The sequence below is a fragment of the Sciurus carolinensis genome, chromosome 14 (genome assembly GCF_902686445.1).
Source record: "Sciurus carolinensis chromosome 14, mSciCar1.2, whole genome shotgun sequence".
NCBI classification, from domain to species: Eukaryota; Metazoa; Chordata; class Mammalia; order Rodentia; family Sciuridae; genus Sciurus; species Sciurus carolinensis.
The window spans coordinates 2,326,040-2,347,777 of NC_062226.1; the positions used below are offsets into that span (position 1 = coordinate 2,326,040).

Here is a 21,738-nt window from a genome sequence, read left to right on the forward strand (position 1 = left end):
TCTGATGACCCTTCTCTCCACTTATCTCCAACACAGTCAGTGCTTCATAAATGCTTGATGAATCATATGCTTAACTGACATTTGGCTGGATGGATGGATCGATGGCTGAATGGATGGATGTTAGATGGACAGATGATGAACAGACAGTTGGACAATGGATGATGGAGGAATGAACAGATGGCTCGAAGATGAATGAATGAAGAAATGGACGGATGATTGAAAGACGGATAATGGACAGATGGGTGATGAACAGAAGGATGATGGACGCTGGGTGGAGGTAGAGCTGGGTGAGTGGATGGATGAGTGGAATGATGGATGAATGAATGAGTGAATGAATTGGTAGATAAATCAAGGAATAGATGGATGGATGATGCTGGAAGGGCAAGTGGCTGGCTGGATGGATGGATAGATGGATGACTGGTTGGATGGCTAGAGAAGAGTGAATGGGTAGGTGGTTGAAAGGGAACTAGTGGATGGATGGATCAGTTGATGGACGAATGTCTGAATGGACAATGGATGGATGGATAAAAGAAGGAACACTGGATGGATAGAATGGGGAACGATTAGATGGATATATTATGAATGAATGGATGTTAGACGGACAGATGATGAACGGACAGTTGGACAATGGATGATGAAGGAATGGACAGATGGCTCGAAGATGAATGAATGAAGAAATGGACGGATGATTGAAAGACAGATAATGGATGGATGGGTGATGAACAGAAGGATGATGGACGCTGGGTGGAGGTAGAGCTGGGTGAGTGGATGGATGAGTGGAATGACGGATGAATGAATGAATGAATGCCTTTTGTCTTTCCAAGGAACAACTCAATCATTCAGAACCTGGGGAAGCTGAAAGGAAGCCATTTGGAAAACGAACAACAAACCCAGAGTCTGGACAAGACCTGAAACCAACAAATCTTCCTAAGTAACAGGAAAAAAATGGTATTTCTAAACCCATATGCTGACAGACCGGCTATTCCAAAAGGGTCCTTTCGTGCCCTGAACCCGACAAATGTAAGTGGGAGAGGCCAGGCAAGGGGAAGTGAAAAGAAACCTCACCCCAGATTCTGGGCCCCAGTCAACCCCAGAAGGCTTCCCACTCACCAGTCCCAGAACAAGGCCCAGCTTCTCAGCATAGGCTCCAGGCAGGTCCCCTCAGCAGCGATGGTGGCCAGCCCTGGAGACTGACCCTCAGCACCAGCCTGCCCACCCAGAGGAGAGGGCTCTACTGCGATTCTCCCATTCTCCCCTTCAGGAGAGGAGAGGAGCTACCTTCTGCCCGGGACTCTCACCACAGCCAGGGCCAGCAGCTGAGGTCAGCAAGGGAGGGCAGAGCAAGGCCACAGCGACATGGTCTGGGCCTGCTGAAGGCCGCTGGGCACACCTGGAGTGGGTAAGGGTGTCCTGCTGGGTGCTGTCACAGATGGCGAAAGATGCCCTAACCCGGGGAGAAGCCTGGCCACACCCGAGGGCATCACAGGGGCCCTGGCTCTTCCTCTTTGCGGCAGAGGGAGTGCTGCACGCAGGCCTCCCGAGCAAGGGACAGATGCGGCAGCTGGCCTCTGCAGGCACACTCCCTGCCACCAGCAAGCTGGGGGGACCAGAGACCCCTAAGTCCCACCCCTGCTCTGGCCCTTCCTCCTCCCTACCCACGCAGAAGTCAATGCTGCCCAGCAAGACCACCATCCAGAGCACCAGGAGGGACCAGCCAAGCCAAACGTCCATGTCCTGGACGATGGCTCCCTCGTGGGGAGCCATCCCAGCCCCCCAAGCCTCCTCTGGCCCCAGTCCAAACTCCACAGAGAAGGAAGAAGGCAAGGACGTGGAAGCCTAGCCAGCTGGACACAGAGGAGAGGAGCGGGCCAGGGCAAGGCCAATCCCACTGCCCCAGGGCACCGGCACCCACACACAGTCCTGGGCAGCCAGTCCCCAGGCACTGTCCATCACAGACAGACCACACAGGCCACCCCACAGAGCCACGAGGAGGCCACAGGCGCGGCTCCGGTGTGGAGTGAAGGAGAAGCACAGCCCCAGAACAAGGGCCACTGCCCAGGCATGTGGAGGGCGGGCAGCAACATCTCGCCTTCACACTGGGACTTGGAGACAGTCGCCGTGCGGGGTCACCCGGGGCCGGGACCCACACCCATGTTCTGGCGTCCTGGGTCCGTGTACTGCGTTAAGGCACTGTGTCCCCCGTAGGTGTGGGTGCGCCATCTTTACAAATAAGACAGCAAGGAGAACCCTGCTGTCTCCCCGTCCCCACCGACGGTGGTGGGCAGAAAGCCCCACCTGAGGAACGCCACTGTGGGCCAGGCCCGTGCTGAGGGCCTCCAGACCTCTGTCCACTTGACCTTCTGCACACAGCCCGGGTCAGGTGTCCAAGCCATCCAGCCAGGACATGGGGGAGCTCAATTTGAAACTGAGTCAGCATGGCTTCAGGGTTGGACAGGAATGGCAGCCACGGGACCAGGGACAGCCCTGTGTCCACACACACTCCCTCTGATCCCCTGGTTCTCAGAGCAGAGCTAGGCTGGGCTCCAGCCCAGCCAGGGAGTCTGAGCAACGATGTCACTGTAGGCCTTGCCCTGCGCTGTGACCCGATGTCCAGCCCCACTGTCCACTCTAGCTTCCGACAGCAGGTACCAGCACAGTGCATGTGGGCAGGTGGAGGCCGGAGGGGAGGGCCTGGCACAGAACCCTGGTGCAGCCAGCACAGCAGCCCAAGCAGCCCCAGCCACTTTGTCAAAGCCACCGATGGTGACAAGGGCGTTCCTGCGTTAGCTGTGTGGTCTCACCAGTGGCCATTGCAACAGATTAAGAGCAAAATCAAATCACATACTGAAGATGCTAGGCCAAGAAACGGGCTTGGCCGGGGTATGTCTTTTTCTCTATATAACTATTTTTCCTTTTTTCTTTTTTTTAATTTTGGTTTAGTCTTTGTATAGTACTTTTTTTTACTTTTACTTATTTATTTTTAAGTGGTGCTGAGGATCGAACCCAGTGCCTCACACATGCTAGGCAAGCGCTCCACCAACAAGCCACCACCCCGGCCCCCTGTTCAATTATTTTCAGTGCTGACTGTGCATGGGAGGGAGGGCATGTCCACGGGCGTGTCAGTGCACGAATCTGTATCATGAATGTGTTCATGTGCAAGCGTGTGTGCGCCTGAGGACACGTGAGCTGCCTGGGTGCCCAGGAGGGCGTGTGTGCGCGAGTTCTGGCTCTCCAGAATCCTGACCATCAGCCGCTCCCTGCCCAGGGCCTGCCCACAGCTCCATCTCCACTGCCCACAGGTTACAGAACAGGACAGAATTCTCCCCCATCTCAAAACAGACCTGCAGGGACTGAGAAGCCATGTACAGAAAAGGAAAAGAACCCAGCACAGCACCCCCCACGCTCCGCTGGGCCCCAGGCAGAGGGAAGCAGGACCTGCCACGCAGCATCAAGCTCCTGCACACATGCGGCTCGGAACCTCCGTGTGTCAAGCAAGAGAGGGACAGAAATACCTAGGAGCTGGACATCCAGGCCCCACATTTTCGTATGCCATGCCAGGATGGAACTCAGGGCCTCGCGCCTGCTGCACAGAGCTGTGCCCCCAGCCCCAGAGACGGGCTCCGGAAGGGGTCCCCACATCTCAGGCCTGAAGAATCCCAAGACTGAGCAGGAGACGCATGGGGCCCAGTGGCTCCTGGGAGTCCTAGTGTCAGATCCCGTGTGACAGGCCAGCACAGCAGGGACAGGCTTTTGGAAGTGACTTCTCAGATCTGCAGCTGCAAACACAAACCCCTCTGCAGCTCACAGATCACACAGCCCAGAGCATCTCCTCAAGCACCACGTCCCTGACAGCAGTCCTCCAATAAATGAGGCCATGAGCACTTCTGCGCTGCCCGGCAGCAGGGGGTGCAGCTCCCGGGGAGTCCAGGAAGTGGCCATCAGAACCCACACAGCAGCAGACAGGCCAGGTGGCATCTGGGCCTCCGAGAGGTCAGGGGACCTCCAGGTCAGGGGACAACCTCGTTTCCGGCCAGCTTCAGCTCGGCCCCATCCACCCAGGAGATGTCAGAGCCCTGACCCTGTCGGTCAGGAGTAACTGTGGACCTACTGTGCTTGGACAGCACGTGACTCTGTTCCCAGGCTTGCCACCGAGCCTCGGCCTGCAAGCCTCTGTAGCTCCCCCTCACTCACACCAGCAGTGCCCCCAAAGCGGGATTCAGACACCTGAGGTCATCCGACTGAGAGGGAGGACGTCCTACCACCCCACCCAGCAGGCAGACCGGGGCATCCACAGCCTCTGGTTTGCAGCAGCTGGTCCACACTGAACGCGGGGGTGGATCTCAGCTGCGGGTGGGAGGTGGCGGACGGCTGCGTTCTCATGGCCCACCCACGCTCGGCCACCACGTCCATGCCCACTCACCTTCCCGAAGTCTCGGACGTCAAAGAGGTCAAAGGGGTCAAACAGCTCGCTGCTCCTCAGCCCAAACTTGTCGTGGCAGACTTTGAGGAAGGTGCGGATGTTCTTCAGGCACAGGAACTAGAGGGGAGAAGAGGCAGGGTGAGGCGGGCGCACCGGTCCCAGCGCAGGGCTGCTCGGGCCACGCTCGGGCCACGCTCAGGCCACGCTCGGGCCACGCTCAGGCGCACCACAGAGCCCCATCCCCAGGCTGAGGCAGGCGGGCCTGGTCAGAGCCACCACGGCTCTACGGCCCGAGGTCTGGGCCACTGCAGGCCTCTGGCCTCCCTCGCAGAACTGCTGACCCAGAGGGCCACGCGCCCTGAGGCGGCCTGCCTGGTCGTGTTGGTCCAGACCCAGCGGATGGCCCCCTGGCTGGGCTTCAGCCTGCAGGCCCTGCAGCCACGGGTACACACGCACACACGCACACGCACACAACTCCTCCCTCGCCACCTCACAGGCAGCAAAACCCGCGGCCAGGAGCCATGCCACAGGAAGCCACGCAGGACCCAGGGAACAGCACGGGCCAGCCACAGCCGGAGGGTGGTGGGAGCCAGAGGCCGGAACTCCCAAACAGACATCGGGGTCACCTCCTCTCCACCCGCACCCCACCACAGGCCTCCAGGCCTGCTCTGGGCTTGACGTGCAAGCGGGGCCGGAGGTGGGAGGGCAGTGACTCGGGTGGCGTCCTCCAGTTCTCACAGGGAACCACGGGTGGACACCCTGGTGGGGCAGCAGGCAAGGAGGGTCCAGCGCAGGCTGATGGGCCGAGTTCAAAGCCTGTCTGCCAACAGTCACGAACGAGGCCCGGAGGGAGAGACACCGCTGGAGCCTGGATCCCCGCACTCCGGCCCCCTGGGCTGGTGACCACCCTGACGGCACAGAGAGCCTGCACATGGACGAGCCAGCGGCTCCCCCCGCTGAGCACAGGGCCCAAGACAACTCAGGACTTCAGACCAACAACCACCCGTCACCGCCCCCAGGGGACAAGCTGCCCAACTCCAAGAGGACAGCAGGAAGCCCGTCCCTGCTCACAGGCGTTGAGACAAATGGACAGACTGGACCAAGGACAACCAGGAGCCAGAACCCAGAGCTTCAGCACAGGTGTCAGGCAGCACGTGAGCCTGGCCGCCCCGAGACCCCCTGGAGGCCTAGGTCACACAGCCCAGCCCCCGCAGCAGGGCCCACCCTGCCCAGTCCAGGCCTGGGCAGGCAGCCTGCTCATGGACAATGCTGACCCACGTCCTTGACCACACGGTCACTCCTGGTGCCACGATCACACATGTGCTCTCTTCTCAGCATCTGAGATTAACTGCAAACACCCTCCTCCTTCACCCCCGCACACCTGAGCACGCACCTGCTAAGAACAAGGACCCGCCCTCCAGGGCCAGCGCCACCGTCACACCCACGGGGCGCCGTGTCCACAGACCCGACCTACCCGTCTTCACGGGCTGAGGGACGACCACATGCCATGGTCTTTGAAATAGCCAGCAGAGGGCACAACCCAGGATCACAGGTGACGTTAGTGCTCACAAGTCTTCACTCTCCATATCTGAGAACTATGTTCTCTGAGAGAACTTTCTAGAATGCAATGTCCTTACTTGTGCTGGTTAACAGGACAGCCACTGGACACATGTACCCACTGAGCATTGAAAATGTCTCGTCCGACTGAAAATGTGGACTTCCCATTTAATTTTAAGGAAGCTGAACTTGCAATCTGCATGTGGCTCGTCACGGCTGGTGTAGACACCGTGGTCACGGCTGGTGTAGACACTGCGTCTGAAACGACCCGTCTCTGTCTATGCGACTCGATGATGCTGAAGAACACAGACACAGAAGGACAAATGACACATGATGCCACTCCCCCGGGTCATCAAGATCACGGCCCCAGAGAGCAAGTAGGGAGTGGCGGGGGCGGGAGGCAGGGTGTGACCGGGACAGACTCCCGAGAGGGCCAGCAGGTGGGCAGCAGGCCAAGCTTCAGGCAGGACTCGCGAGGACCTCACACAGGTGTTTTCACAACAGAGTTCGAGAGACACAGAGACAGACCCATGATGACGGGCAGGGACGGGAGGGACACAGCACGGCCAGCATCACGGAGGGGTGTGAGCAGACACCAGACGCTGGAGAGAAGCCTGGACACTCTTCACTTCAACCCCAAAAAGAACAACGCTGAAAACAGCAGACCCCTGGCCTCACCACAGCCCAGGACAGGCCAACCCAGCCTGGACAGTGGGGCCAGGGGAGGGCCAGACCCCCGGGCACCCTGCTCTGCGGTGTCCAGCTGGGCTCAACTATTTTTGCACGTGGCTCATCTCTAACCTCCACTGCTTATTTTGATTCCTCCTCAGCCTCCCATTTTAGAGCTAATCACAGGTCCTGACCATAATCACAGTCAGGCTTCCTCTGGGCTCAGAACGGGCTGTCTGCGGCTGGCCTGCCCAGCATGGCCCACCCCAACCCAGCCCGTGGCCACTCCGGCCGACCCAGCTCTGGGAACCACTCCCACTGCAGCATCCACACCAGGAGCCTCAGTCCAGCCCCTGGAGACGAGCTGTGCAGGCGGACGCAGACTTTGGGCCGGAACGAAGAGCGCAGGCAGGCTGCAGGGCCGGCCTCTCCGACCGAGCCCTCCTGACGCTGCCCCGTGCGGTCCTTCCTCGCCGCCGCGACTCGTCTCGCCTTACACGGAGAGAAGCGGCGGAAGCGTCAAGGACCTCAGCGAGAGGAGGCAGTGAGCGTCAAGGACCTCAGCGAGAGGAGGCAGTGAGCGTCAAGGACCTCAGCGAGAGGAGGCAGTGAGCGTCAAGGACCTCAGCGAGAAGCGGCAGAAGCGTCAAGGACCTCAGCGAGAGGAGGCAGTGAGCGTCCCAAGCGCCCAACCAGAAGGCGGCCGAGCGCGGAACGAAGCCCTGAGGGTGGTCTCCACCTCTCCAACAGCACTGCTGACCTCGGCTCTCACCAGGGGCCCGGCTGAATGGTCAGCTCCACGTGTGGCGGGGAAGGGCCAGCGTGTCCTCATTGCTGGCCCTTCCCTTCCCTTCCCACTAAGGCAGGCAGTGGGCAGCATCTCTGGGGCTGGGCCCCGCCTGCCCCACCGTCCCAGGACGTAAGAGGGCAGATGGCCAGGGCCTGGCTGGTCAGAGCCCCACCGCCACATGCAGCAGGATCAGGCCCAGATCCCAGAACCGTTTCCTGAAGGCCTGGGCACTGAGTAACAAGGGGTGGGGAGGCCCAGACGGTGGACAGTTGAGGCCAAGGTTCCTGTCCTTGCCAAGCTAGGGGCCTCACTTGCTGCAGGGGAGGCCCGCGGCCGGCCTGTCTCATGGCTTCAGGATCAAGAGGCTTTCTGCTATCGCTGGCCTGTCCCAGCCTGTGGTACCTCCGCGGGGCCACTGCACGGCCAGGGCAAGCCCAGCCGAAGGCCCACGAGAGGGTCTGTCCCCAAGAAACCCGCCCCGTGACAGGGCCCCAGGTGGCTCTCCCCGCTGGCAGGCATCAGGGCCCGCTAGGACGTGGAGCGGGCACAGCTGCGCTGCCCGCTGCTGCCCACAGCCCACCACAGGCTGCACCGTCCTCCGCGCAGGGCTGGGGGAGCAGCTGCAGCCTCCCTCCTGGGGACGCTGCTGCCTCCCCACCATTCCCCAGCCCTCAGGCTGCCGGACGGAGGTCAGATCGGGCCCTGGACACAGGCTCCGAGCCCGGCCACCCACCGCCTCCCCAGGCTCAGCCAGACAACAAACCCAGACTACCCTCCACTGCCATCCGTCACCACGCTCTTGATGGACCTTGGGCAGCAGGGGCCAGGACATGGAGGCAGAGCAGAGCAGGACACCACAGCTGAGCCGCCGAGAGGCCCCAAGTGCACCCTGCAGGGACGCTCCCTGGCCAGGCCCACGTGGCCTCGCCACAGCCACTTCGCAGTGAGCCCCTGGACCAACTGGCCATGAGAGGGGCACACGGCAGCTAACAGGACCACCAGGTGGGGCAGCCTCTGGGATGTGGGCCCGCAGCTGCTGGGACGGGAAATGGCACAGCCTATCCTGCCCTCTGGAGCTCAGTCCATGCAGACACTCAGCCTCAGCACTGGCACGTGGGTACAGAGGACACAGAGGCCCAGGGAGGAGAGCCAGGAAAGGGAGACCGAGGCCCGGAGAGGTGAAGCCACTCACAGGCCACATGTCCAGCTGGCTCCAGCCAGGCATCTGCAGTTTGGGGACGGGTGGCCTGGACACTGGTCACTGGGTAGCAAAGAGCAGCAACATGCGGTCAGCACCATGCTACGTGGGCAGGAAGCCGAATGCCCCGGGGCATGGCCACTGAGCACCAGCAACGTCTTACGTCCACCCACAGACCAGCAGGCCGGCTGCGCGCAGTGGGCCTCAGCAGCCCACGTCCACAGGGGAACCGGTGCAGCTAGCCTGGGGCACAGGCCCTGGCGTGGCGTGGAAGTCCTGCTCGCCGAGGGAAGCTCACACCTCCCAGGCCCCTGGTCACCTCTTGGCCAGCTCCCACCACCTGGCCACCAGGGAGGAGCAAGGTGCCGGGTGCTGCCTGGGGGGCGTGGCCACTGCTGCTGCAGATCTGGCCTCAGTTCTGCCTCCTCACTGCCCACACTCAGGATCTCACCTCAGAGCGAGGGTCCAGCCCAGAGGTCCAGGGCCCCTTCCAGTGCCGACACTCTGGAAGCCTTGAGGCACTGACTCATGATAGTCACAAAAGCTCCACTGTAGGGAGGGATTCCCAGAACACCAGGCACTGGGCCAACAGCCTCACTGGGCTGCTCACAGCAACCCAAGTCATTACAGCAACTCTTAATCTACAGAGGAAGAAACAGAGGTTCCAAGAGGCCCCCCGGCCTGCTTAAGGTCACTACCAAGGGTGTGGCAGAGCTGACAGCAGAGCTGGGACGCTTTGACCTTCAAAGCCAGATCATGACCTTCAAGCTACCCTCTGTAGTTTCTGAGCAGGGGCATAACATGATTTTTTTTTTTTTTTTTTCAAGAAGAAAACAGTCCTTTCAGGAAAATTAAGTCTGTTGGGGTCACTGGAAGACGCCAAGAGTAGGCGCTCAGCCCTCACACCCTGTAAAGAAAGTGGGCCGGTGCCAGCGCGAGGGGGTCCGCGCAGACCTTTTGCGTCTGGTGACCAAGCAGACGGGCCGTTCGGTCCACCAGGGGCTCCACTGTGCATCCACGGGAGATCAGCCCAGGCCGACTCTGAACGTGACCCCAGCCTGCAGACGTGGAAGCGGCACAAGGGGCGACCTGTGCCCTGAACCCAGGTCCTGTCCCTCTCAGTGCCCAGCCAGCTGGGTGGGGATGGGGTTCGCCTGGGGCAGGAGCTGCAGGAGCCCTGGCTGGCCTCTGCAGACCCCGCCCCGGCACGCCAAAACGCTCGGCTCCACGGGCTCTGGCTGGTGTCCCCCCAAAACCCACTGCTGCCTCTCAGGGTCCCACCAGCCCCAGCCCCTGCACCTGGCCACATGCTGGCCACATCCAGTGCAGACCAGGGTGACCTTGCCCGCTGGTGACAGCCAAGCCTGGCCGATGGGCTGTGCCCTAAGTCTGCCCTGCTCAACTGCCTCTGGTCCTCCCATGCCTCAGTTTTCCGCCCGTTAAATGGGCAGTAAGAACCTCACCCTTTCCACAACGCTGGGCCCGTCAGTCAAGATAGGACACCACAGTCGCCACCGCCCTGCAGAAGGTCCCTGAGACACGGTGTCTGAGGAGCAGGGGCAGGGGGCTGGCCCCACAGCCTCTCAGGGCCTAGAGATCGCCACACACGGCTGACTTCTCTCCTGGTCACGGTCAGCTGGACAGAGGAGGCCACAGCACGCCCGGACACGGGGCCTTCATTGCCACCGTCCCCTGGCCTCTTCAGCTGAGAGCTGCGAGGACAGTGGCCAGTCCCCGCAGCCCTGCCCCAGAGACACCCGGATGCCACCCGCAGGAGGGGGAGCCCCACAGTCCTGGCCCTGGAGGCTGAGGATCCCTTGCAAACCCCCAGGTCTCTCTGAGGCAGGTGCTGTGTCCACTGTGGCTCCACAGAAGGTGCAGAGAGCACAGGGACACGGGAGCCGTGGGTGCCTCTCTGGGTGGAGCGGAGCCGCCCTCGGGCGCCAAGCAGTGGATGAGGCGGAGCGCTGCGAAGGATGCGGAGCGGGAGGGACCAGGGTCCGGTTTCACCGACGCCACGCTCACGCCAGCAACGTCCAGCACAGCACCGCTGCCCTAACAGCTGCAGCCAGCTGGAGCAGGTGGACGTGACCCCAGGGCAGGCGGGCGGGGACCCTGGGGTGACGAGCTGGCCACTTGCTCTGCAGGACAGAAGCTGAGACCACGGGCTCTCTCTGGGGCCCAAGCAGCCCAGACAGCGCCGAGCTGACCGCAGAGGCCCAGCATCTGGTGAAGGAAATGAGGGAAGGCCTCCGGAGCACCCCCAGGCGTCCCCAGCCACCAGTGTCTGTCCACACCTGCAACCCTGCACACGGCGAGTCCACAGTGGCTTCAGAGGCGTGTGGCCCCAGGACAGCTGCCAAAGCTCCAGCAGCAGCCTCACCTCCAGAAGCATCTCTGCCAGAAACAGGCAGCAGGCGGACCTGGGGCCTGGCCACCGGCACGTCCACCACTGCGTGCACCACGGCCAGCCAGCACAGTACCGTCGGCCGACTCAGGAGGAACCGGGGCTCCGGGGCGGCTCTGATGGGCACCACTCCATCCAACTCCAGGCCCCTGGCCGTCCCAACACCAAAGGTTCCCAAGCTGTCACCTGGGCCGCCGCGATGGCACCAAGGCCCCAGCACTGGATCTGCAAAGCCCGATGGCAGTGGCTCCGGGGAGAATCCCCACCTCCAACTCCTCCCCTGCCCCAGGCAGGAAGGCGCAGCCCAGCCGGACGAGGGGGTGTGCAGGGCTTCCGCTATGCCTGGACCCTGGACGCCGGCCCTGAATACCTCCGCCCCCTCGGCTACAACGCGGCGGCCACACCAGGAGCGCAGGCCCACAAGCCACCCGTGAAATCGCCAGCTCTGCCACTGCATCTTCTCCATCTCATATCCCCTCCAGAGAGTGGCCTCCAAGGTCACCCCAAGCGCCCGTCCTCCTGAGCAATCTGGACGATGCAGCGCCACACAGAGCCGAGCACAGCACCCTCGGCTATTCCATTTTCCCCACTGCCTGCCTAAATTGAAGCCAAACGCATCCCTTAATGGCCGAACGCCAGATCATCGCCCTCCTGTCTGAATGAAGAAGCCTCGCTATTATCCCTTCCTGCTGAGTCGGAACGTGGAAGGAAGAGCAAAACTGCGCCTCAGGGAGCTGCAAGCAGCAGGGCAGACCCCGCACCCTCCACGGAGCCAGGCCAGCCATGGGCACGGCAAAGCGTGGGGACTCTCCCCAAACCGCCAGACGGCAGAGGGGGCCAGGGCTGGCACTTGCAAAGCAGGAAGGGGCAGGCTTCGAGTGCCTTTTCACCCTGCAGGGGCCCTGCTCCCTCCACACACACAGGAACCCCTGCGAGGGAGGCTGGATGCACCTGGAGACCCTCCCAAGCCTCCAAGGCTGCCTCCCAGGCCCCGAACACCAGGCAGAGCCCCAGTTAGATCCCCTTGGGGGTCAGAGTCGATCTGGCAGCCTCGCCCACCCCCAGAAGCCAGGTGCTGGGACAGCGGGCTTGACCCCTGCTCGGCCTGGGCCCCAGGACACGACAAGTCTCTCCTTGGTGCCTCAATGTCCTCGCCGGGCAGTACATCCACAGAGGCCTCCACCATTGCACAGTGGGTCACCTACTGCTGTACAGTTAGGTTCTGGAATGTCCCCAGAGGCTCACAGGTTGAAGTCTCCAGCATGGCACTACTGGGCGGCAGTAAAACCTTAAAGAGGCAGGCCTTGGAGGCCTTCTGGTCACCAAAGGTGTGTCCCCGAAGGAGACAATGAGACCCCAGCCCTCCTCTTCTGTTTTTTAATTTCCTCATGTCCTGGTCATGAAGTGGGCAGGTCCGCTCCAACACATGTGCCTGCCACGATGTGCAGATCACTCAGGCCCAAAACCAATGGGGCCAATCAACCGCGGACTGAAACCTCCAAAACTGTGAGACAAAATAAACCTTTTCCCTTTGTGAGGTGCTTACCTCAGGTATTCTGTTATAGTAATGGAAAGCAGACTCAGACACTTACCTAGCACTAAGACTTCACTAAGGACTTAAGGTGGTCAACTCTGTCCGTAGAAAAGTGACCCACAAAGCAGACACCATGTCCAGTTTACAGATGAGAAGAGTGAAGCTTCAGGAGGCCAAGTGGCTTGCCAGCTCAGGAGGTTACAGCAAGAGGCCATAGACAAGGGGGTGGGGGATTTAAACAAAAGGGACTCTTGCTAGAGGAGCAAGAGGAGGATCCAGCATGGTCAGATTCCGGTGGTCCAGATCCGACTGCCGACTTCTCCTAGGAACCCACAGGGCAGAGACAGGCACACTCTTCGGGCTCTGCCCCCACACCTTGTTACACCTAATCCTTTCCCAAGGCCCGCCTCCCAGGCCATCGCACGGGGTGGGTTCCCACTCACGAATGCAGGATGCACCAAGAGTCCATAACACCACGGGTAGCGGGCCACACAGTGGCCTCGGAAGACGGGCCTGACCCCCACCTTCCTGGTGACACACGGGGAAAAGAAGTCTGCAGACATGACTAAATTAAGGCTGTCGAGATGGTCCCAGACCAGCTGGTGGCTCTAGACCCCCGGCAGAAGATCCTCGTAGGAGAAGGGAAGGAGAGAGGCCACGCAGCCACGTGAAGACAAGACAGACCCTGCAGCGTACGGCCAGAAGCCGAGGAGCACCCAGAGCCTCCAGGGACACAGAGGCAGGAGGACCCCGCCCGGGGTCTCGGGGGAGCCTGGCCCTTGGCACCTGCACTTTGGACTTTTGGTGTCCAGCACTGAAAGCGTCAGTCCCTGTGGCTGCGAGGCCCTGGCTGTGTCCCTCATTAGGGCAGCCCCAGGTGTCCGCTCTCTGAGCCTGGTGCCCTCTGCTCGGTGCTGCGCCCACCCACCCCACAGGCACCAGGTGAAGGCCACGGGGTGGGTGGGTGGAGGAGTGGGCGGGTGGACCTCAGAGAGAAACTGAGCAGGAGTCGCCCTGGATTCTTCAGCTCTGCCCGGCTCCCTGCCAATCACACTGCAGCAGGCCCCCAGTGGGGCCACCTGCCTGGGGTCCCGAACCCTGGCCAGCCACACTAAGCGGGTTCCTCGCCCCAGGCCGCCCCAGGCCGCCCCAGGCCCTCTCCAGGGCTCTCTGGGGAACAAAGCCCCCAAGGCACCCCCAGTTGGGCAGGGAAGTCGGAAGGCACGTGGGCTGCAGCCCCCTCTGGACACAGTGGTGTCCAGCTCCACCCTGAATTGGGGTGGGGGCTCAGGGAGGGGTGGGCAGGCAGGAGCAGCCTTCAGACAGATTTGGCTGCCCACAAGTCTCACGGGAAGGCGGCAGCTGGAGCGCCCCAGAACCAAGGGGACCAAGACGGGCCTGTGGTTCTCCACCCTAGGTGACCCCCGTGGAGGACATCCCCCTCACCCCAGGACTGCACCACACCTGGGAGGCAGCAGAGACCCCTCCTGTCACCCCTGTGCAGGGGTGGCCCTCCCACGTGACAAATCCAGGCACTCCTCATGACCCGTCCAGGTCCCCAGCACCATAAGCACCAAGGGCCACGACACCCTCCCCACACCGCAGGCCCGACCGTGGGGGCTGGGACGCGTGCTGAGCCCGGGCGTGAGCGTGCTCATCAGGAGTGCGCAGAGAGAGCGTGCGCTGGCTGCCAGCTGAGCACACCTGCCAGAGGACCAGCACCCAGAGGACCGCCCGGATCCAGGCAGGGGCACAGAAGGTGGAAGTAGGCCTCCCGCTTCCGGGACGAACCGAGTGTCCATCTCCTGCCGTCTGAGTGCAGGACAGTCTAGTGTGGCGAGAGAGGAGAGAGGAAAGCAGAGGCCACTCCTGCTGCCCCAACACACTCGCCCTGAGGGGCAGAGGGAGCCCCGCCTGCAGGGAGGCTGCCAGGGGCCGCTCCTTCCTGCTGGGGGCTCCAGCCCCTGGGGTCCTGAGCCTTCGCCCACTCAAGTGACTTGGGGACCCAAAGGTAGAAGCAGGCCCCCATCCTCTCCCAGCCTCAAAGGCCCTTTCAATACTCCTCCCTGGTTTTGTCTCTGAAGTTCCACGGTCCCTCATCCACAGGGGGAAGCACTCCCATGACACTAAGGTCCACTCAAGTCCTGCACGTCCACTCAAGTCCTGGGCCTCGAGAGCTCAGCCAGGGCCTTCAGAGGTGACCGCTGCCCGGGACCTCTGCTCCCTGTGTGGGTGGAAGCACCCTGGGAACTCTGGAATCAGGAGCATCTCATGAGCTCCTCTCCTGCACACCAAGCTCACAAGGTCACGACCTGAAACCAGAGGGGCAGAGGGCACAAGACGGAACCTGCAGGGCATGGCCTCCCAGAGCCTGTTTCCCCAACCCAGTGGCTCTGGGGTTCTGAGGAGAAGGGGAACTGTGGGGGGGGGGAGGGGGGGGGGAGGAGGGAAAGGGGGAGGAGGGGAGGAGGGGGAGGAGCAGGCAGAGCAGGAGGAGGGGACAGGAGGGCTTCCTGGCGGGGGTGGGGGCTGCAGCTTTGCAAGCCAGGCCCTCAAGTTCCTCATTGACCACCTCCTGACTCAGTGCTCAGGGAGGATCCCTGCGAGGAGGAGCAAATACAGGGGTGGGCCTGGGTGGTCTGGTGGGTGGGTACTGGTGGGCAGGGCTTGATGGGCCCAGCAGATGCAGGTGGGTAGGTCTGGGGCGCCCTGCCTTCCTGCTGCTGTGAATCTCTTCTTTGGCTTAGGTTTTTGGTTTTCCCCCACAGGTAGGTACTGCCTCTTCAACTTCTAAAGGACACCTGCATTCGGGGCTCAGGGACAGAGAGCGGCGGGGAGGGAGGACCCCTTGGTGTATGAACAGCAGCCACAGGCACAAGCCTTCACAGATGTTCAGAAAACACACGCTCGGCTAAGAAGCTGCACTTTTTGGAAATTCCAGTCCCACCAGCGCCAGGCCAAGCCCTCGGTCAGAGGGACGGAGCAGGGGGGTGGGGAGAGGGGTGGGGAGGGGGCTCCACTGGCGCCCAGGGAACAGCTGGGCCCGCGAGGTCGGGAATGTTGGCAGCTGCGGCCTCACCCTGGCCCCACCCTGCAGGAGCCTAGGATGTGAAGGCAGCCTCCTGGGCCTGGGCCTGGGTCTGGGGCAGAGCCATCAGGGAGTGCAGGACAACCAGCCCCGCTGTCCTGCAGCAGGAAAGCTGGGCCTGCCTGGCCCCACCAGCAGGTCATCAGAAGGGCAGGCTGCGAGGACTGTGGCCGCGACCTGCAGCCTCACCTCGCTAGGCTGCACCTGAGCCTGCGGTAGGCCCAGGATGCCCGGGTCTCAGTGTTCCTCACCCTGCCGTCCCTCCTTGTGCACCCGAGGCCAGGACGGTCACCACATTTTACCAGGGGGACACGGAGGTCCAGACCAGCCCTCAAGAGCATCCCCCATGCTAGCCTAAGGAAGGGGCCCGGACACAGCTCCTTGGGATAAAGAGGTTTGGTTTTTTCCTCCGATATAAATAAAGGGAGGGAAGCAGACTCTTAACGAACCTGAGAAGACCCCCACCCTGCACTGCCGTGAACCACAGGGGCCTTTGCTCTGTCCAGCTGCTTGACGGCTCTTTTCCCAAGTGGATGTCTGGGACTGACACACAGGAGTGACAGGAGACCCTGGGTGCCGGCACCTCCTCACTGACGCACGCGTGTCCCCAGCCCACCTTGGGGATGGGGAAGACCCTGGCCTGGGCCAAGCGTTTCCCCTCTGCCTCCCCATCGCCCGCTGGACATCCCGGCTGTTCCCACAGCTGCTTCGCTCCTAACGTGCGTGGGTGAACAGCTGTGCACCTGACCTCTTGCGCCACGTTCGAGGGGACTTCCTTCAAAGCAATCCCACCTTTCCCCCAGAGTTCTGCACTGGAGCGTCAGTTGCACGGCTGAGCCCAGCTCGCAAAGGCCCCACCTCTGTTGTGGTGGCTCTGGGGGTGTGGCTCCCAGTTAGGGAGGGGGACGGGGCAGGGGGCCTGACGCCCTCCAGGGCCCTGGGCAAGTCATCCCCGTGGCCAAGGAAGAGGAAGGACCTGTGATCCCCTGAACACCAACCATCACGCCTGGCACGGCGGGGCTTGGCTGGGCCCCCTCGGGCAGGACACCCTTCCCTGCCACACTCCATGACCGTCCCTCTCCATGGGCCTCGGGCTCCACCAGTGGAAGGGCTGGGCCAAGGCGGGCCTCAGCGCACAAGCCCCTCCCACCTGGATTCACTCGCTCCTCCTCGACTCCTTCACTCATCACACGTGTGCCAAGTCTACTTGGTGCCAGGCACCAAGAAGAACAGCACTCCCACCACCCGTGGGAAGGGAGGTGCCACCGCCCCAGGGCCCGGCCTGCAAAGCACCAGGCCCGCCCCACCCCGCCCTGCCTGCGGCCCCAGGTGCTATTTTCGGTTGGAGGGACAGGCGGCCAAGGGAAGTGAGAGGGCAGCAGAGCGAGTCCGAGGGGCAGGGGCAGAGCACGGTGGCCAGCTGCAGCCACTGGGAGGGACGCAGAGGCCAGTCCCCACGATGGGCCTCACCACTCAGGCTGGATGGGAGACTCCAGGCTGAGCCTCACCACTAGGCAGTGGCTGCGGGGAGTGCGAATCTACCCTGGGCACCCCAGCCGCCTGTCCGCACCCCGCCTCCAACTCCGGGCCATGCTCTCACCCCAGGGAAACCCCAGGTGGCTCCTCTCACAGCCCACACACCCACCTTCTTCCTCCCTCGGCCCTCCCGCTCCCAGGCAGGCCCTGGAGCCCACCACCCCAGGCAGCCTGGGGTGGAAGCACCAGGTTCCCAGAGAACATACAACAAAAGGAGGAGGAAGCATGCAGGGTCGACTGCACCCCCACCCACCCCACAAGGAAGGTCCACGCCCCTGTCCCTGGACCTGGCTTGGGAGGGCGTCTTTGCTGGTGTAACTGCGGTCAGGCTCTCAGGAGGAGGTCACGGCAGGTGGGCAGAGCCTGACCCAGTGACCAGCGTCGTCTTAAGAGACAGGAGAGAAGGACACAGTGAGAGGCCACTGAGGACCAGGCAGAGGCTGGAGAGATGTGGCCACAAGCCCAGAAGCACCTGGAGTCTCGGGAGCAGAAGCAGGAAGGGCCCTTCCTGGAGCCTTTACTTTGGACTCCTGGTCTCCAGAACTAGGACAGAAAAGTCGGGTTGTAAAAGCCACCTGGATCGCAGTCGTTGGCTGCAGGACAGGGAGGCCGAGAAGCACCACAACCCTCAGCCTCTGGGCCCTCCCTTGGAGGCAGCACCAGAGCTCTGCCCCCCGGCAGCTGCCCCGCTGCTCTCCTCTAGGGGAAGAGGAGCTGGCGACAGCAGCCCAGGAGCCAGGGTGGGTGGACCGTGGACCATGAGGCCAAACCCCTGTGGCCCCCAAGACGGAGCTCCAAGGCACTGCCCGGTGCACAGAGGCGACGGGGCAGCCCCCACACCCATGCTGAGCCCAGAGCGTCCTCGTATGCTGAACTCGGTCACTTTGCCATCCACATTTCCAACTGCAAGACTAAGCGCTTCTTCGCCACCAGCTGCCCACTCCCTGGTCCCTGGCAAGACCTGCCCCGTGAACGGAGGCCAAGGGGCTGGGGGAGCCACTTGGGTGATGTGTAGAACCCCACTGGAGCCCCCACCCGAGGGATCACCCTGTGTGGCTGGAGGACCCCCAAGGTCCCCAGGCAGAGGAGGTGTGTCAAACATGGCCCTCACGCTCCTCCCCCAAGTCCTGGCTCCGCCCAGCAGGCCTGCAGGGCTGGGGTGCGGCTCGGAGGCAGCTGGCTGGCCTGCGGGAGGCCTGGGTTCCATCCCAATCCTGGAAACAACAGGCACTGTCAATTGTTTCTCAAGCCAGGAAGTCAGGCGAGGTAATGGGAGTTAAGTGCCTGATTTCCCCTCCCAGAAGGCGGTTCCCATGCCTGCCAGCAGGGACGGGGTGGGGAGTCTGCAAGCAGGGAGGGTCACGCGGGACAGGACAGGGTGCCTGGGCAGTGCAGCTCCCCAGCAAGCCCGGGAGGACGCCGGGCTCTTCAGCAAAGCCAAGCAGGACGCCCAGTGCCTCTGGAGCTGGCCGGCGAGGGCCGCAAGTCCACAGGGTCAAGGAGACAGGAGCAGGATGGACCCTGTGGTGCTCTCTCAGCCAGGGACAGAAGTTGGGCTCCTTCCCACACACCAGCCTGTGCAGGACGGAGTCCTCCCACCCGGCCTCAGAGACCCTTCCCCACGCCCCCTCCAGCAGGAGCTGCCAGGCCCCGGTCCTCCCACAGAGCCCACAGCCTGGCTGGGGAGAAGGCGCAGCCTGGGTGACCAGCTGAGGGTCCAGGCAGGCTGGCTGACCACTGGCTCCCGCAGAACGCTGGGGACACTTGCTGGTTTAGAGGGAAAGCTCCTGAGCCAGCAGCGAAAAGAAACAGGGACAAGACCTCGACAGGGTAGGGGATGAGACCTCGACAGGGCTGTGGGCAGGGGCAGAGCCCCGGAGAAGAGCACACAGCAGTCAGTGCGTCCAGGACCCAGGAAGAGCCAAGTGCTCAGAGCCACACCCAGGGCCCCTGGGTGCCCCTGCACCCGCCCAGGCCTAGACTGGGAAAGGGAAGCCGGCCCACTGCGAGACCCCCCAGAGGCCGCCCCCCACCAGGCTCCCCACCCTGCGAGGAGGGTCCGTGCCTGAACTCAGCACTGTCCCTCCTGCCTCGGCCCTGGGAACTCGCCATCTGTTCCCTCTGGATGGCTTCCTGTGTGGAGGGACTGGGTGCCTCCAACTCTGCGCTCCAGCCCCCCCGTGACCCTCCTGGACACCTGGGAGCAGGGCCTCCAGAGGCACCACCGAGCAGAGAGAAGGATGAAGAGGGGCCAGTGCCACCCAGGGCCTGTCACAGAGACAGAGGGGGCAGGGGGTGCAGGCTCGGTCCTCCCCACTGCCCTGGGCTCCAGGGGTGGCCCGTTCATCCCCAGGCACCTGGCCTGCTGCCTCTCTAACTCTCTGGACCAGCAGATGCCACACCCACAGAGCCAGGGCACCAAGGCCAGCTATGGTGCCATGACCCCTGGGGGCCGCAGACAGGCCAGGTTGCCAGGAGCCCTTGGAGGCCGGTTGCCCTGGCCAGTTTCCAGAGTCTGGCTGAACACGGTTTGCTTCTGCTTCCTGCTGTGCCCCGCTACGGGCACCTCCCAGCCTCACGGGCACCCAGCAGGCTTAGCTCCCCGCACCCCTGGACACCTCCCTCTCCACGCTCTCTGGTGGCCGGTGACTCTTCCAGAGAGCGTTTTACAGACCTTGACCTCGTGGAGAGGTCTGCCCTCTCGTCCACCCTGGCCAATGACCAGTGCTGTGCACAGCCCTACCAGCGGTCACCTTCATTTCAGGACCAATTATCTCTACAATAAGGACTTGAAGGCGCACAGTACTCCCGCCCAAAGCAGCGGCCCTGGCTGTAGGGTCAAGGTGACCAGGGTGCAGGGTGGGGCTCGGGGCTGGAGCTGCACCTACCACTGCCTGGTCGGGGCCTGGCGGGCCGGAGGAGGGATCCCAGGAAGTGCCGCCAAGAGTTCCCCTCCAACAAGGACCAACACCCAGCACGGACCCAAGCCCTCCGCAGCCAGCTGCCAGGGTGACCCAGAAAATGCCTCCTGTCAGAGCTGAGGGGCGAGGGAGGGAGGACCCGTGAGCAGAAGGGCAGGGCTGCCTGGGGGACAAAGCCGGCACAGCCCCACCCTCCAGAGCCCAGCGGCAGGCCTGTCTGCCACCCGCGGCCCCAGCCTCCAGGCGGCCTCCGAGCTGAGCGCCGTACCCGGCCTCAGCCAGCAGGATGCGACCACCCCGCAGGGGGTGCTGGGGGCCTGGCCTCTGTTGTCTCTGGAACCCGAGGCCTCATGCAGCCGACAAAACGAGTGAAAATGTCCGCTGCGTCAGACGGGGGGCGTGAGAGGCGAGGCAGGCCAATGTCACGCATCATGGGGACGCAGCGCGGAACAGCACACCCCACGGCTCCTAGACCCACCTGACTCCAGAGACGGCAGAAGGTGAGAAACACCTTATCCCAGAAACAGTGAAAAAGGGCGCGGAAATGGGCAGCGGGCTCCTGGGGCGAGAGCAGCACAGCCCCGTCCTGCCAGCGACACCGGCACCGGCACCAGCGAGCTCCGCAATGCGCGTGGTCGCAGGGACACGTGAACATGCACGCCGTGTGTGACCAGGCATGTCTACGTGCTTGACAGTCATTTGTTATTTTTACTATTAAAAATACGATCTTAAAGGCCCCGCAAGTCAAAAGGCTCAGACGGTAGCTCCGAAAGCTCCGCAGCCCCCACGCCAAGGCTGAAGGGAGAGGCGCCCACAGGACACGCAGGGCAGCCCCGCTGTCCCTGGGGCAGACAGAGACCACGCCCAGGGGCACTCCCGCACCACCCAGGCCCCGGCCACGTGGACCAGCCGCTCCCCACCCCCGCGGCTCTGGCGGCTGTGCCCCCTCCTGCCACAGACCACTGCCCAGAGCCTGGTGTGCAGCCACAGAGGACAGGCAGCTGCAGCCGCCACGGGGCTCTCCACTCCCCCGAGTGTCCACGCCACTGCCTGTGCCCCGCGGCTGGGCTCGCTCCTGGGTGCACAGGACAGGACCTGCCCAGGGCCAAACCACAGGGCACGGGACTAGCACAGCTGCCCAAGGACCCACGAATGCTCCGAGCTGGGCGAGCAGTGGACGGGCCAGTAGGCTGGTCAACAAGCCACTGCGAGGTTGTCCTGATTAAAGCTTTACTGGACCAATGGCAATAAAGGATGCCCCCAAAGTCAATGGAAGACAACACCCTTTTTAGGAAAACCCCTCTGTCCACAGGCAAGACCCACTGGAGAATGACAGGCACAACTGCGTGGGGTTTCGGGGCTGCGGAGCTGGACATCTGCAAAGGCCACCTTGTCACCTGACATGAACCCCGTGGGCGGGGGCCCCAACCCTTCCCAGAGCCCAGGCCAAGGCCCTGCAGGAAATGGAGGTCGGCACCTGCCTGTGGACCCTCTGGACAAACTGCACCCTGAAGGCAAAGCTGCCTGTTGGTGGAAGGCACCAGCTCGGGCTCCTGTTCAGTGCCCACTGCTCCCACAACCCTGGGCTGCCCCTGGGGTACCTGCAGAGCCCCTGAAG

The 21,738-nt window shown here is 62.7% G+C and overlaps 1 protein-coding gene across 5 annotated transcripts in view; it reads right to left on the reverse strand.

Moving 5' to 3' along the window:
- The window catches only part of Vav2 (vav guanine nucleotide exchange factor 2), a 141,378-nt gene that overhangs the window by 104,910 nt on the left and 14,730 nt on the right, over window positions 1–21,738 (reverse strand). For all 5 annotated transcript variants that reach the window (XM_047524711.1, XM_047524710.1, XM_047524709.1 and 2 more), the window contains exon 2: window positions 4,421–4,537. In XM_047524711.1, coding sequence (XP_047380667.1) covers window positions 4,421–4,537 — 117 coding nt within the window. The remainder of the gene's footprint in view (window positions 1–4,420; window positions 4,538–21,738) is intronic.